At 43.7% G+C, this 17,648-nt stretch overlaps 1 protein-coding gene across 1 annotated transcript in view; it reads left to right on the top strand.

Annotated features, from left to right (window-relative positions):
• The window catches only part of cacna1ia (calcium voltage-gated channel subunit alpha1 Ia), a 104,080-nt gene extending 86,900 nt beyond the window's left edge, over positions 1-17,180 (top strand). Inside the window, exons 30-36 of the mRNA XM_041957499.1 lie at positions 331-452; positions 1,695-2,150; positions 6,073-6,222; positions 10,977-11,114; positions 14,192-14,408; positions 15,888-16,123; positions 16,449-17,180. Coding sequence (XP_041813433.1) covers positions 331-452; positions 1,695-2,150; positions 6,073-6,222; positions 10,977-11,114; positions 14,192-14,408; positions 15,888-16,123; positions 16,449-17,180 — 2,051 coding nt within the window. The remainder of the gene's footprint in view (positions 1-330; positions 453-1,694; positions 2,151-6,072; positions 6,223-10,976; positions 11,115-14,191; positions 14,409-15,887; positions 16,124-16,448) is intronic.
• Positions 17,181-17,648: the final 468 nt, after the last annotated feature.

Here is a 17,648-nt window from a genome sequence, read left to right as displayed (position 1 = left end):
TGTCTTTTTCTTGAGGCCATTCCAGAGATTATCTTGGGATGTAAGCTCAAAGACAAATAGAGTGTTTGGTCACAGTGCTGATGATTTGATAACTGTGTCTTGGCTTGTTTGGACAGTCGTCCAGGCAACGCAACGACAGAAATGTTGCGTGCTCCGGCAGCTTTTTTGGGGAGTGATGACATGCACGGTGTGGATTCACAAATCTCCTCATCTTTTATCCCTGCTCCCTTCCTGTCCCGTCTCCTCTTCCTCTTTATCCCCTCACTTCTCCCTTACCTGTGACCCGGCATCTTCTCTTCCCCCATCCACCCACCTTACTCTCATCCTCAGTTTGCAATGCAGACTACCCATGTGAGGGAATGAGTCGTCACGCTACCTTTGAGAACTTTGGCATGGCCTTCCTTACCTTGTTTCAAGTCTCCACGGGCGACAACTGGAATGGCATCATGAAGGTACAAAGCTGCATTTAAAAAAATAGCGAACAAAGCCTTACCTTACTGGTTCATACAACATATACAAACGTCATGCAAATTACTCAGTTTTAAAAAGGTAGAAAACAGAAGTAGAGAACGAGAGAAAACAGTGAAGAGATGAGAGAGCGAGAGGAACTGCTCCTCTATTCCTCTCATCCATCCTATCTTCCACTCTAGTGATGCTTACTGATGAAAAGGAAATGTGCTTGCTCAGCACCGGGGGGCTCAGATTTCCTTACTGATGGGCAGGGGAGTGACTGTGCCTCATTGCACACACACACACACAAAACACCAATTTCCCCTCCACACACATCTACTACCACCAGCGGCTATGACCGCTCCTCCGCACACCGAGGCTGTGAGGGGAGTAGAGATTATGCTGGAGTGTGTCGGGCGTGGACCATTAAACACACAGAGGATACAGGCAGCGTGGATGGTAGCAAGCCATGAAAGCAGATCAGCGGGCCACAGATGCTACCTCTCAGAGTAAATCTCTGTCATTTTAGCTGTCAAATTACTACCTTGGCTATGAGAGACCTGCTTTGGTATAGTAAGAAGCAGGTGAGGCAGAATGCTAATTAGTCATGCAGTGACGATAGGGAAAGAGGAAATAATGAGGGAGAGGAAGGCAGGTAAGAGGGCAGCGGGGAGAAAAGGAGGCGCCAGCGAACTGTAATAAGGGAGAGGATGACAGGGTGGGAAGGGGGTTTAAAGAACTGACCAGTTATAATGCTCTCTCCCCTCTAGAGGCAAAATTACAGCAAGAATGAAAAAACGGGGAGGTGGAGCAGCACGAGCGATAGTGAGAGCAAACCCAAGAACAAAATATGTAAAGAAGTAAGATGGAAGGGCAGTGAAGGCAGAGGGAGATGTTGTCTGAAGGAGCACAGTGTGTAAATGTCATGCCAAATTAGACAGAAAAGACCAGCTTCAGCTCAGAGGGCTAAAATTGTTATGTGTGGTCACAGCCTGGGTGAGATATGTGTACTTCCTCCAGAAAACACTTGTCACTTTGGTTCTGCTCTGACTAAACTCCACACTATGCGCATGTTAACCGGAGTGGAAAACCATGAGAATAATGCTCGAGAACAAGATAAAAGGCCTACTGTTGTTTTGAATTGAAGCAAAACAATTAAGTGTATGATTATACAGGTTGTTATGACTACAAAGAGCCCTGTTAACCTGACCTTTTTTCCTCATCTACTTCCTTTATGACACCAGGACACATTGCGGGAGTGCCCACCAGACCACGGCACCGATGTGGACTACGCCTGCAATCCAAGCCTTCAGTTTATCTCGCCCATGTACTTTGTCTCCTTCGTGCTCACCGCCCAGTTCGTGCTCATCAATGTGGTGGTGGCCGTGCTGATGAAGCACCTGGACGACTCCAACAAGGAGGCCCAAGAGGAGGCGGAGATGGATGCAGAAATTGAGCTGGAGCTGGCCCAGGGCACCCTCTGTTGCATGGGCGCCCCCACCTGTGGGGGTGCAAAGATGGACAAGGGACTGGTCACTGCTGGATCAGGGCCTGGAGGCACAGCAGGGGGAAAGGAGAGAGGAGGTTCCAGAGGAGAGAAGGGAGAAGGAGTGAGGAAGATGCGGCATGCAGCAGCCACGGCGCACCCGGGGGCGTACAATCCCCGTGACTCCAGCCGGACCCTGTACTCACCAGCACAAGTGAGTTTGTATATTTCTGTGTGTATGTGTGTGAGAGAGAGAGTATTATTTTGTTTGTTTTCTGATAGTGTGAAAGGCCTATTTTGTATGTGTGGCATTTGTTTGTGTGTGGGTGGGGGTGGGGTTGGGTGTTTGTGTCTTCAAGGATCTGCAGGATCAGGATCTAGCATATCAAAGCTTTTTTTTATTATGTCTCCATTTCAGCTATACAAAAAAAAATGATCCTCAATGATTTAGAGCCATTTATTGGCCTTTTTTTTTTGTTTGTTTTTTTTATAATATCCAGGTGAGACTCAGCTGTAGCTCAGCTGTGGTCCTTTAAAACAGTGCAACCATTGCATAATGCAGTGTGTCAGCCTCAGCAGTGACTAGCAGTTTCAGCTAAAATGCCAGTAAGGTATTGAAGGTGCTTTGGGCTGAAAAATGAATAAATGGATGTTTGCCTTGTAACCCCTTTAGCTTCATTTTCCACATGAATGATTTTGTGTGCAATGGGCATAAAGAGAAGTTGCCCGAATACTATCAAAACCTTCCCACACTCTTCTCTCTAAGAACATTACACAAAACAATACTGCATACATTACATACATTATCAGAACTTAGGGAAAGCGTGACGCAGTCTATGTATTTCTTAATGCATAGTGATTCAGCTTTCAAATATATAGAAACATATTAAAATCTCAAACGTTTGCTTTAATAACTTTAATGTAGGCCTAATGTGCTCTACGCAGCTGCATTATGCTGGAGAATATGAATTTTGGATCAGACACAGTCTCAGCAGATACTGGATAATCAACAATTCAGATCAGTATCTGGGGCAAACATCCCTACTTTTAAGTATTCTTTTCTGTTTCTCTGGCTGCCTGTCAGTTTGCTTCTCTTCACACAGTATCAATGCATTAGTCCATGCAGAGAAAATTACACATTCAATTCAGAAGCTTGAAGAATACAAAAGAGGTAAACAATATGGCAGTAATTTCTGCGTAGTGGTAGAATGGTGCTGACATGGGGGTAGAGAATCATTTCTCTCTCCCATTTGTTTATTTGACTGACAGCCACATTGCGTGATTACACTTAATCATTTTACCACTCTCTTTGTACAGTTCACTTCTACTTTTGTTCTGTGTCTTTTACAGAATCTGTGAGAGGGAGGGGAGGGCAGGGAGGTTAAACATTCACACAAAGAGAGGGAACAAAAAGACAAGTCAGATATAAGGAGAGGAAGAGAGAGGCACTAAGCTTTGCCTTAATGGCAACATTGCACAAGTGCATTTAGTGTAAGAAACCAATTAATATACATTAGAGAAACATTTGCTGGAATTAAAGCCATTTTCCAGAATTAAACCAAACTACTAAAGTGATGTTAGGCTGATGATAGTCAAAGCTTGGCCATATATTTTACCTTTGGAAAGTGTGTTTTTGTCTTGCTTCACTGGAGTCATAACAACCCACGCTGTCAGCAAGGAGAGATGAGCAATTTTAATCGCTTTCTCAATTAGGCTTCTTTCGTTTACACTTTATTAACCTTTCAGTACTCACAGGAGACTGCGTGAGTTTGCAGACGTACGTGCGCAGGTTACATTTTTGAAATGATAACGCCTCTGCCGACATCTGTGTGTGAGAGTAGATGGTCTCTCATTTCTACTCACAGTCCGACACGCTTCCATTATGAAATCGCTAATGATAGTCTGAGATATCCACGCAGAAACACACATGAAGATGACTCATCGGCTGCCATGAAGTGTCTCACCTTTGTGGAGCTAAAGTTGGCTGCATGGAGCCATTTTTAGCTCAGTGTTGGCTGACAGAGGAACTTAATGCAGACCAGGGAAAACGCACTGGCAGCATCCTCCCCCTCTCTCTCTATCTCCATCACCCCCTCTCTCATTCTCTGTCTCTCAAGTGATGCAATGAGGGATCTGGGCAGACCGATGCAATTTATTCAGTGCACAAGTCCTGGGGTTGTAGTGTGTGTGTGTGAGTGTGTGTGTGTGTGTGAGTGTGCAATTGAAAGAGGCTCATGTGAGGAAGTGTTCAAACCCAAACATTGTGACAGCTAGTGCTGTGGTCCTTTAAATGTTGTGAATCTCCACATATTGTCATAATATTACCAGCAGCTTCTGCAACAAAGCAAATAACCTTCGGTGCACTGTGTCTATAAACAGTAATATGGGTTTCATGATGTCAGATCACTTAAGTCATCCATAAAATGCATGTTTGTACACTCAAAGAGAGTTTGGATCGGATCAGATGAGAACTGATGATATAGAGCTGGAGAAAGATTGCAGCTATACAGTAACAAGTGTAATCTATAATGTGTCATAATATACAGTGAAAATTTCATTTCTGGCTCTATGGTGAAACACTAGTTATATATTACACAGGGACTAGAGGGGACACTGTAGGAAGTTGACACACATGGAGGGAGAGAAAGTAAGGGAATACGAGAGGAGAGATAATAGCTGAGCCAGTGACAGTCAGATAGACACAGTAATTAATTTCAGCTCTCCCCTCTCTCTCTCTCTCAACTTCCATTCCCTGTAGACGAGCCCTATTGTTGTCCACTAATACAGTTATTAATGGAGGCCAGCACATAGGCCACCACAGTCAATCAAACATTGTTTTTTTTTGGTTTTTTATCAAGCTCTCCAGCTACACAGAATGGACTACCTTAGGACTGTCTGTGAGAGAGAGGAGAAAGACAAAGTGTGCATTTTTTATACACATGAATGTATAGAAATAGCTGGATATGGCAGAGTTAGCCTTGCAGCCAGATTGCACTAAAATGTGGCTGCAACACTGTTTCATAAACCAGCATGGTTTAGGTATATTTATATGGCTGGGAGTACAGTAACCTGTCTCTTGAATTCTTGGCCCCCTCATTTTCAGAACATGAGCCATGAGTGATTGTAATATAACAGTATGAGTCAGAAATGTGTGTTTGCATAACAGGTCTAAGTATAGTCCTATAAGCGGTGTTGTAGAAATGTGTTATGAAAATAGGCTTGTGTGGGGATTGAAGAGGAGTGACCTTGTTTCGCAGTATCTTTCTGGATGTATCTGCTGATGTAATACAGTTATTTTGGCTGTTATGAATGTGCTACAGGCACAATGCATCCAATTCATTGTGAAATACAGTGCCCTGCCAAGAAACACAGAAATCATTTTTAAAGTAGTTTCCCTTTTCTGTCAGTAGTTTTCCTTTCTCTGCCAGATTGGTTTACCCAAAAACCAATCTGGCAGATGAGATTCAAGCAAGGAGGGATCATTTAAGTCGAAGAGAAAGCCCTGACTGATTCAGTCTAAATTGCTTTAAATCTAATAATACCCAGAGCACAAAGCAAATGCTTAAATCTTAAATTGTTTCAACAAGGTATTGAACAGCCTAATTGAGGTGATATATCAAATGTAATTGCACCGCTCTCAGTGCTCAAGGCTTTGATAGTAAAATTATGTGTTACTTGGCTAATGAGGGTTTGGAGTCATATTATTGAGGATCCTTTCTCCAAAAGAGAGCAGTGTTTAGCCCTAAAGGCCGACAAAGTATGAGAGAGGGATTTGTTCTGGTTTATTTGTACATGATCTCTGACACAGAGAAGTGTTTGAGATGCTTTTTTTTAGTTTTGTGGAGGAACTTTAGAAATTAAGGCCGAGTAGTGTGAAATCTATATGTGTGGGGGTGGATATGCACATATGTGACTGTCTGTATTTGTGTTTGAGTACATAAGACAATATAAAAGCTTATCTTCGTGTGCACACAGGCATTTTTTTATAACCCTTACTATGGTGTATGCATTTCCCTGCGTGTTCTTTGTCCTCGCATGTCCGCATGTGCACATGTTTGCGCCTGCGTGCAATACTGGTCTGCCGGCCTGCGTCCCGTGTGTATGTGTCCGTGTGTGTACGTGTGTATGTGTTCCAGGAGAGCCAGTGGCTGGACAGCGTATCTCTCCTGATCAAGGATACACTGGAGGGAGAGATGCTGATGATCGACAACCTCTCCGGTTCTGTCTTCCACCACTACTCCTCTCCTCCACCCATCTGCAAAGACTGCAAGGGCCACCCACAAGAGGTACCACCCTGAACACACATGAATACGCAGACGCATGCAATACACACACACACACACACACACACACACACACACACACAGATGCCCGCACGCACACGCAATGAGGGCAATAACCCTCGATGTTAAATTCATCCTTGTGGTTTAAATTTACAAGAGAAACAACCACAGGCATCAATTTTTTAAAAGATTTGGCTGACACGACTATCCACAGCACCTAACAGCACCTTGGATAGATGCATGCATTTTTAACATGAACGTTGTTAGTGACAAGCTCTACCAGCTGAGCTTTACAGGACCAACCTGGAGGCCCATATTCATCAAACATGTCAGAGTACTCTCAGAAGAGGAAATCTACTCATAAAGAAACTACCTCTGTGTCGCCAATTTACCCACCATGTCACTTGAGTTGGCCACTTTTATGAGCCCTTTAGCAATGTTACTTAAACAAATGGCATGACGTTTTTGTGCAAACATGTTACTTTCCCTGGAGGAGGGTCGCGGGTGAATCTGCAGTCCTGGTTGCTCGCTGCTGCTGCAGTTCTTCGGCTTGACAGCCACATTCAGTGAGTGAGGGAGAGCAGCACGTTCAGTCGACCACACAGCAGCCAGACTGAAACATAAACTGACTGCAGAGTATCCACAGTCTATTTGAAAATGCCATTAGTTATAAAAATGTTTTAAGTTATAATTCAGCAAAACCAGCCTTACCAGGTCTTGTAAACACATCAGGTTATGGCAGCAGCAGCTCTCGTCAGTCCTGGCATAGATAGGATCATCTTACTTTATAAAACGCTTTTATTCTGTGCCTGAAAGTAGGACTAAATATGGATCATTCTGATAAGCTTGGGCCTGTTAGGACTGATTCCTGGCTCTGAGATTCTTGGTAAATATGGCCCCAGGTATTTGGACGCAAATAAACTTGAGGGACAATTTGAAATAATCGGCACTGGATGCAAGACCCAAATAGTTGCAAAGGTGGACAGAGGAGACTGCAAAACATCCTCCATCCATACATATGTATACACATGTGGTTTATCTATATCACAAAAACTTGCTAAATCAAACTTATTTGCAAAAACAGTGAATAGTAAAACTCTGTAGTCCTAAAATATACACACACACTAACATATACAAGACACACATTCGTACAAATACACACTCATATAGTATGATGTCTGGGACCAGATCACATGCATGCACATTCGCAGCAGTGACACACACAAAGGAATATGCATTTGCACGTACTTTCATGGGCATACACACACGCACATGGGCTTCATTCATCAGACAAAGCAGCTTGAATGGAAAGTGTTGTTGAAGTTTGTGCTTTATAAAGCCTGTCAGCGACTGTATATGGTATTGTGTTACAGTCTGACAGGGGATTTCTGGCCTTAATTAAATACAATATCAGTACAAGATGATATTAACTTTTCCATATGTGCAGAAATGTGGATTAATGAGGCCCACTGCATGCATACACACAAGCAGCCATTGCTGACATGCATGCATGCACGCACAGTTCTCTCCTTTACTTGTGCTGGCATTCTTTGGGTACTTTGTACATGGGAGATCCGGCAAAAAACGCACTCTCACAAACATACTGTCCTGTGCCAGTGTTGTCCATCACAATGGCAAAGTGCAGCGGGTCAGCTCAGAAGAAGCAATAACTGGGCTCTACACCTTCCCACCTGTCAGTCCTGCTTTCTGCCTGTCTGCAGATGCTGTCAAACCATCAATCATATCTCCCTCTTTTACATCCTTCTTCTATCTTCCTCTTTCTTTCCCACACACACAGTATCTATCTTTGATTTACTGTATCCGATCCTGTACTGTTCTCCTTCAGTTTCCCATGTTCTATAACCATCAGACTTGCATATTGCTTGTTTGTTTTTGTGTGAGAGAGCGTGTGGGTGTGTGCCATTTTCAGACAGATGACTTTTTCGCTGCTGAGGGTTCTGTACAATGTTGCTGTGTTTAAGGGGACAGGAAGGCACAGCAGGACTCCTGGGTGCAGTGTGTGTGACAGCGGAAATATTCATCAAGTAAGGACTTGAGATCAGCCGCAGCTTGAGACTGACTACAGTTGAGTCTGCAGAGAACAGCTCAATGGTGCAGTGAGGGCTTTTGCCATTTATTCAGTTGCTAGCATAAAGAAGCGCTTCTCAAGCGTGCATGAGCGTTCCACAACATCGTTTCTCCAACATGGTTTTTGGAAGGGCACAATTTTGAAAGGCGGCATCGGAGTGCCTGAGGCTATTTTAAAAGTATAGTTTTGGAAGCTACCTGAGTAGACAGAGGCTAACCACAGCAAAGCTACGCTCATGCATGCTATTGCTTGATATTTTCTCTGTTTGTTTGTTTGTTTGTTTTAGGGGTTTTTTTCAGGTGACAGCATGGTACACCTTTTCTGGCATGGGGGCAGTATAAGTATGTATATAAGTAAAAAAGTGATGTTGATCTATGGTCATTGGTCCTGTAGTAAAATGGCATTTTGGCAAAACAGATCCATCATGATACTGCATGATGGACTCCGTTGCATGGTGATACATTGTCATATTTCGACAAATAAGTCATTCCAAGAGGTGTGAGAGCAGAAATCCCAGAGTCCCAGATTTAGTCAGTGCTGTGCAGGTGTTTGTGTGTTGTGCTCGCGCATTTGATGCTGAAGTAAAAACTCTTGCTTTGATGCAACTATGACACAAACATTGAAATACTATCACAAATCAGTCACTGCATCTACGTGGAGGATTTCAACCTTTTTCACTCCTAGTGGTAGTGTGAGAAAACCTGCGGTTGACAGCAGGTGAGCCTGTTTTAGCACCTGTGTGTTGTGGAAAATTATCTTGTGACTACTGATGCACTTGTTTTCTATGTTTAGCATAAATCATATTGCATACGCTTACCATATCCTGGCTAGCATGAGTCATGCGATATGGCCTTGAGATATTAGTCATGTTTATTTTCTTGCTCACTCACACAGTCTTCCCCTCCCATTGCCTCCAAGCAGCAGTGAATAAAGCAATGCCTTGCCTCACCGCTTTCACGGTGCGGTGGACACTTTCATTTGGCTCTCTATCTTGCTAGTGAAACCTTTAATATATCTGCAGTTACCGTGGAAGCAACGGTGTAGCAGCAACTTTCTGTATCCATTGTGCCTTTTTTTTTTATTATTGTCCCTGAAGGCACAGCCAGGACTACAGGAAGAGAGAGGGTGTAGTTTCCATTACCTGCCGATAAATGTACAAACCGATGACTTGCAGGGACCTTTTCAAAGCTTTTTACAGCCCAACTATAAGACACAGGGCAAGTCAGCTGATATGATACTGTCACATGGTAGCATTAGTGAGGGCCGATATAAGGAGATAAAACAGAAAAACTACAAAGTGTTCCTTTCAATTAATGAGTTGCATTGCTGTGCTTCTGCCTACCCTCATCCCACCCTCTCTCTCTTTCTCTCTCTCTCTCCTTGGGGGCTTGGGCAATGGTAATTTACTGCTACATATCACCCATGAATCTTCCTCTATGAACCTCTTTGTCTCTCTCACCTACGGGCATGTGTTAATATATTGCTAACAGGCCTCACTCCATTGGATTTCACTTGGCCCTTTTTAAGTACCCTTTTTAATGCTTCTCTCTGGCTATTTATTGCTCCTTCTCTTTAAAGAAACACTGCTTAAGCTCATCATAGCATCCCCAGAACCCTGAAATTCCACTCCAGCTCACTGTTTGCAGTATGTTTTGAAATTGTGAACAAAAAAGGTGCTGCAAGGGGAGGAACAGAGAAGAATGTCAGCCGAGAAGCTTGAGCTCACAGGAGGCTCACGCGGTGATAATTTAAAACCAATTCAGTAGCCAAATGGGCTGAGTTACCTGCAGCCCTGATGAAGCAAACTTAGCTGGAGCCATTGTTGGAACAAATGAGAAAGAGAGGTAGTAACATTTGGGATAATTGTCGTCGCTTCCCAATTATTCCGTGTTTGGTAATGTTGTCTCTTCAGGATTGTTATACGGGTCTGAGAGACAAGCACTGTGAGACAGCGTTACCATACACACACTGCAACATCTTAATGCACACTTGCGTTTGAAAACATACTCAGTTAGCTGTAGGGGCAGAATTATGAGGTTCTGGTGCCACTACGAAACCATTCTTGATGGGAGAAAAAGAAAAAGCATCTCTTCGCTCCCGCTTACATGCAGATACTGCAGGTTCACACACATACAGGAAAACTACTGTGTGCGCACTGCTTCGATAGCTGCCTCCCGCCTCTCCTTCAGCCTCTATCGCCACATTTTTTTGGGAAGTATTATGTTTAATTGATTATGACAAAGCAATGTTATTACTTCTTGAAATCTCTCACCCTGCTCTCTTTACAGATAGGTTCCACGGCATTTTGGACTTTGCACTTTGAATTGTCAACATCTGGTGAAGCGTATCGAAACTTGGCGGAGGTTTTATCTATCTTGTCTGTGCAGCTCATATTGGCCTCTGAGATATCTTGTATAAACAAAGGAATCATGAGAGACATCCTCAAAACGTTGTTGCTGATCTTTTAGAAATGTAATATCTATGTGCACGAAGATGTAAGATTCTGAAGTCATGGTTGCTATGAACACTAGAATAAATGACGCATTACTTTGAGTGCTGATGAGACCGTGCTCTGTTAATTCATGCCAGGAAGTCTGAATCATGTGCTGTGCTTATTCCCTGTCCCTTCCTATTTTGAGACATGAGTAACAGAGGTGCGTTTTTGCAGCAGATCAGGATGGCAGAGATTGAGCAGGCATCGCTGAAGTCAGAGCAACTGTCAGACAAGTCCTCATCCCCGGCCCTGCCAGATGACCTCAGCCTGGACGAACATACTGCCTACCAGCTGCTGGTGCGAGAGGGCAAGGTGGGTATGAACTAGTGCTGGTTTTCGATTAAAGAGTTCTGATACCAGTACCAACACCAGGACCCTTAAAGTGATAACAATACTAGTACAATACAATGATCAATCTTCATTTGTTTCAGTAAAATCCAAGATAAGTTTTAACACAGAAAAAAACGAGTAATTTAGCCTAGTTACCATTTATCTTACCTGAAGACATGGACAGTAAGGGTGTGTCACAGTTGCAGTTGCAGCAGTTTTCTTCATGCTTGATGTTTCTCGTATTCTGGGTTTTCCTTGAAATAATCCTTCCGCGTGTTATGCACTTATTTTTATCCGATGGTGTGTGATGTAGTCATACTGTGAAATGTTCTTGTGGCATCTCAGAATACTGAACTGCCAACTCCATCAAATATACTGTGCTTGACTTCACCACACCACAGACTGTATGGGTTGTAGGTGCCGTGGTTGTGGGCTAATAACACATCGCATTAAATCAATTTGCTGCAATCAAAATCTTTTTTTTTTTTTTTTTTCATTTTTTTTTCCTAGATCTGGGTACATAATGGGTTGACTTCTTATTTCAGTCAATACCCAACCCTAGCAAGAGCAGAGAGAGGTGAGAAGGGGAGATTAAGAACTTCTGAAAAAAGATTTTGTTTTAAAATACTATAAATGTGAAAAAAAATAATATAATGTGAAATATAGATTCATTTTTTGTAATTTAAGTTTTATGTTCTTTATTTGTCATTTGTACAGCAAACTGTACAGTTGTTAGCAACAAAATTCCTGTACTTCTTTTGGGGATAGTACAGATTTGAATGACAGTTTGTCTGCCCTGATTTACAAATTAAAGCCATGTTTATACAGATTATACTGGTGAAGGAAGTTGGATCTGAGCTTTGATCAGTTGTAATAACATGCAGTTTCCACAGATGTTCTTGTATTGGCTTTACCCAGAAGTCTGTCTTTACATTGCTCAGATAAAAACCCTGATAAAATGATGATCATCCCAATCATAGCAAGAATATAGTGAATAGCTAAGTAACAGCAAAACCTACTCAGAGTGTTGTGCATGGCAGAGAGAGGGAGAGGGCATCTGCTTCAGTGTTAGTACCAGGATCATTTGGCTGGGATGTATGCCCGCTTGTCATCTTTACACAAGCTTTAAATCCAAAGCAGATCCAGATTCATGCCGCTTCAACCTTTTTTTAGCCTTAGAGAAAGAAACAGTTGCAGTGACCACTACAATACCAATTGCACAATGGATTCACAGTGATTAACATCAAATATGCCCGCTACTTTGTACTTGATAGTCACAGTATACTGGTGCTATACTCACCCAAGAGACCAAGCACAGACAATGGCAGAGGCTCACTGATGATGTTTTATAGTAATTCCAGAAAGCACAAAACAAATGACCATTCTACAATCTTTTTCATGGCTATGATGTAGGCTCTCTAGTGAATTACAGATATAAACCATAGGCTCCAAAGCCCCCCCTTATCTCTTTCTCTCTGTGTATCAGTGGTAACTATCTTGTCTTTGAAGAATCCACAGCCTCTATCCACCACAGACCTTCTCATGAATAAAACTACATTCTCCCTAGTTGCTACTGGATGGCTCTCATGCCTCCCTCTCTTGCAGCGACTCTCCCCCTTTCGACTTTATCTCTCCTGCTTCTCCTTTCTCAGCGTTACCCCTCTGGTAATTGTGCACCTTCTCTGCACCTGTCTCTAGCCCCTCTATCGCCATCCCTTATCATCCATCCTTCCTAGACATACTCCTCTGTAATGGGGTAATGCTCCTTGGTTCTGGATAGCCAGATAAGCCTGCAACCGGCAAGCGTAGCTGTGAACCACAGCTCATTAGAGGAGGGGAAAAGAATGAGAAAGAGGGAAAGACAGAAGGTGAGAAAGGACCTAAGGTTAGGGATTTTATGTGCCAGGCATTGTTTGGTAAAAATAATGCATAAGTGTGTGTGTGTGTGTGTGTGTGTGTGTGTGTGTGTGTGTGTGTGTGTGTGTGTGAGTATTTGTGTGTGCATGTTTCTGATTTAGGGTACTTTTTGGGACATATTTCAGACGAAAGAGCAGTTATCGGGCACAGCTTGAGCAACAGGGGACTAAAGATGTGTCCCCAATTTGGAAAAAGATGAGTTATGGTAGGGAGGTAGAGGTTAGAATCAGAGTTAGGGTTAGAGTTTAGGGTTAGGGTTGGGGTAAGCCTCCAGGAAATGAATGCAAGTCTATGTAATGTACACAAAAATGACCTTAGTAAACATGTGTGTCTGTCTGTGTGTTAGTGCGTGCATGTGTGTGAGGGTGGCATCTGTACCAAGGCTGTTTGAGGTGTGTATGGGTGTGGATGGCTGCCTGTTATAAAGAGGGCCGTTCAGGGGCTACGACTGAATGAGTCAGAGGTACAATGCACTCATGGAAGCACAAAAGTGTACTGTTCCCACACACACACGAGCACAAACACGCATAAATGGTTCTGCAGTCCCTACATGACCGTAATTAAAACGGACGAGGTAAGGGCTTACAAAGCTGAACTCCTGCCTTAATCTGCCTCCTGCTTCCCACTTCCAGCTGTTGCAGCCATCACACACGCAAATTTGTAGCCAAACATTTATTGTTACAATATATAATATTAACATGACAATAACAGGCTCTTGCTGCTCATAATCAGTTCTCACCCCTTCACTCGCACTTAAATCAAAAGCCTGAGGGATGATGTGAATCTGAGGCCATGTTTGATATCTGCAGGATGCCGGAGGGGCTGCTTTTTTCTGCACTCATTTTCTATCAGGCTGGGTCCAGGAATTGTCACTTCACAGAATATAATGCTAATCCTCAACATACATTGTCCCTTGGCAAAAGAAATAAGAGGTTAAGGCTAAGTTTAAACTCTTTTAATGATTATAGGCTTTCCAGCACACAAGTCCCAGCACATAATTTATCTATTTTTTATATTGAACCATGTCTAGTTTATCCTCTTTCTCAAATTAACTTTCTACACACTTACTTGATTAATCTATCCCGCAGATTTTTATTGGAAAAGACTTTCTCTCCAATGTCAGATTATCTGTTCTCTTCCAGGGAAGGTGCAGCAGTGACTCCCGCAGCTCTGAGGAGGCTGGAGGTGGAGGGAGTCATGTAGCAGGCCACTGCACTCAGACTGTGGTGCAGAGCCAGGTGCAGGGGTTGGGCCAGCCCTGCCTGGCCCTCAGCACTGGCGCTGAGATAGAGACTGCGCTACAGGAGATGGAGATGCAAACACACCAACCACATATGTGCTCCCCTCACTGTAGCCCTGGTGAGTAAATCCAGATAAAATATGTTTTCCCTACTACCAGGCTATTTTTCAAAGGAAGGCATTAACAATTAATTTCTGAAAATGTGCATTTCTACCAGCAAACAAATTAAATCCTGATTTCATTTTTGCTGTTTCTTGCAGCTTGTGTTATAGATTAAATATAGTGGTGGTTAAAACTGACAGTAGCGTGTATCATCTGAAAGACAAGAAAAAACATGCTATTATTAAACAAGAGCAACAACTTCCAAAGAAAACATACTTTAATTCTACTCACAAAAAGGGGATTTACAGGAGAGAATATAGTCCCAGAAACCCTTCAACAATGAGGAGCGCATACAAGGGGCACTTGAACATCTGCAACAAATTGCTAAAAATGATTTGCATCACATCTGTGTAGATGTGCAGCTGGAGCCAGGTATTACAATGCATTTTTTAAAATTACATTGATTAAGCTTGTGTCAACCCAAATCGCATACTCAGGGTCGAATTCACAAAGAATGGATTGTGGCTGTTGATAGCACCATGCAACTATCTGCCCCGTCTCAAGGTCCGATTCACAAAAGATATTGCGCTAATGATGTTACAGCGCAAACACGCCAAGGCTTTTGCAGCTGAGTGGAATTTGCCCTTGTCTTGTGTCTGATTGCAATCCAAATCCATGTGGCAAAGTATAACACACACACTGAAATGACAGCTGACAGTCATGCTGATAGAGATTGTGGCAAAAGAGTAAATCAGCTAATATGAGGAAGCAGGAGAAAAGGGAGTAAGGGAGGGAGAGAGAGAGAGAGAGAGAGAGAGAGAGAATGGAGAAGGAACATAAAGATGATTTTCCTGATTGAACTTATGCTAAGCTCATAAGAGTGAACAATTATTTTATTGACACGTGCACAGTAAGGATGATAAATGTGAAAAGTCTTGGCCGATTAGACCCCATCGTGACTTCAGTTACCACCATCTCTCTGAACACGCTAATAATTTTCACTCTAACTGCGTGTGGCTATTAGCGCTGCATAGTGTTTGTGAATTGGACTTTTTTGCAATGAGGCTCATTTGCATAGAAAGAGGCCAATTTCGCACCAAATGTATGCATATTAACCAATTTAAATACATGCAAATAGCACCAGAGCACCGAGATGTTATTTGCTTGGAACCGCAGTTAGGGGTGCATTCCACCCTTTGCGGGTGCTTTGAGAATTACAGCTCGTCTTTTTTGTGCAGGTTTAGCAAAGGCAAAGAGCTACACAACATTTTGTGAATTCCCTCGTCAGTATATATACAGTAGTGTACACATTAGCTATTGCTAATGCTTCAGGTAAAAAAATAAACGTATACATACTCCTCCACTGTTGCGAGATCTATATACATCATTCAAATTAAACAAATCATTCTCATGCAAAGGACACTCATTGGAAAAGTGGAAACAATACATACATTGACCCTATCATAGAAATGGACTGAGTGTATTCCCTCCTCAAGGTGCCGTTTCCAGCAGCAGCAACAAGGGAAGCAACACAGAGGGAGAAGGAGGGGCCAGTGGGATTTCTCCTCTCCTCCATCTGCCTGCAGACTTCTTCCACCCTGCAGGAGCAGCCATCCCAGCTCCTCCCCGCAGTAGGAGCCTACGGTTGTCGAGGGGCCTAAGGCTGACCTCCCCGGCGTCCTGGGCTTCGCTACGCTCCCCAGGAGCCCATAGCAAGATGCTCTGCACACAGGTAGGAAGAGAGGCACAAAACACAGTCTGATGACACTAAAAGTGGATAGTGAAGTGAAGTCATCACATTGATGTTAACGGTTACGCGAAAAAAGAAGATTCATTTTTGTGCTTATTGGAATGACAAATGGTATCAAGTTTGGTCTCTGACAACAATGATGATGAAATTATTATCATGAAAACTGGTTTGTAATCAGGATTTAAGACAGATTAATAACAGATACTACATCATGTAGCATGTTACATTCTCAATGAAACAAAGAGTTGGATTCATGTGCTCAACTTTTTCTTCTCCACTCCCCTTTGTTCCTTCCTCCTGTCTTTAGTACCCATCCCACAGTGACTCATCCCTTGCTACAGGCAGCTCTGAAGGCAGCCTCCAGACCACCCTGGAAGAAGGACTGAGCTTCAGCATCTCTCCACCACAGAACTTGGAGTTGCCTTTGCCGACTGCGCCCTTACCGCTAGTGTGCCCACTCCAGCTGCCTGAAGACAGCACGGCCATTTCCTCCCCTGTCCAGACCCTGAGACCAAGGCCAAGCCCCTCATCAGCCCTCACCCTGCAGGCCACCAGGGGCCACCAGCGGAGCCAGAGCAGTGGCCGAGGTAGCACCAGCCCGGGCTACACCCGTGACGACTCGATCGACCCGTCAGACGAAGACCTGGGCATAGGCATTGGATCGTCAATTGGTGGTTGTGGCTCCAGCCAAGCGGGCAACAGTGAACACTTGTCAGAGACATTAAGCAGCTTGTCGCTGACATCACTGCTATCGCCCAGCTCCCTGGTATACCCGGGAGGAGCAGTGAAGAAGTGCAACAGCACAGGCAGCCTGGAACAAGGGGGGATGCTGCTGTCGTCCCGGGGTAGGGAGGGCCGCAGGGAGATTCTGGGCCTGGAACTTATGGACCCCCAAGGCTTCTTGGCCAACCCCTGGACAGGGGTATTAGTTGATACAAGAAGAGGAGAAGGAAGAGGGGACATGGGAGATGGCGAGCAAGGATTTAAAGGGAAGAGCTCGAGCCAGACAACAGTAGGGCCTTGTCGAAAAAACAGATGAAACCTACTGTTTACTCTTTCTTTGTCTCTCCATTCCTTGGATCTAAACCCATTGCTGTCCCTCTCAGTCTCTCTGCTCCCATCAGTGAGAGGGAGGCTTGAAGACACATGATGTCCTGTATTCCAAAACCAAACCCTCATCTTGCCCCCTCGACCCCTTTCTATACATTTGTGACAAGCCCATGTCCTATTTCGTGCTACCTTGGGGAGTGGTCTTGGTTGTAGCCTGCTGTTGAGAAGTCGCCTGCAGAGGAGAAAGGAGAAAGGGCTAAGGTCCTTATACCCTCTTAGGGGATGTACCGTTAGAGGAGGCCATGGAAGGGTTCTGCTCACACTGGAAGACCAGGAAGTCCATTCATATCAGGGAGTCAACGGACATTGTTTTGATTTTCTAATGTCTCTGAGGCAGTACAGCAAGTAAGAGGGAGGAAGCTCAGAGATGTTGGAGCACATCAAGGCGGAAGGAAGG

The sequence above is a fragment of the Chelmon rostratus genome, chromosome 17 (assembly GCF_017976325.1).
Source record: "Chelmon rostratus isolate fCheRos1 chromosome 17, fCheRos1.pri, whole genome shotgun sequence".
Taxonomy (NCBI): Eukaryota; Metazoa; Chordata; class Actinopteri; order Chaetodontiformes; family Chaetodontidae; genus Chelmon; species Chelmon rostratus.
The sequence above is the reverse complement of the archived record's forward strand: the minus strand, read 5'-3'. Positions and strand labels throughout refer to the sequence as shown.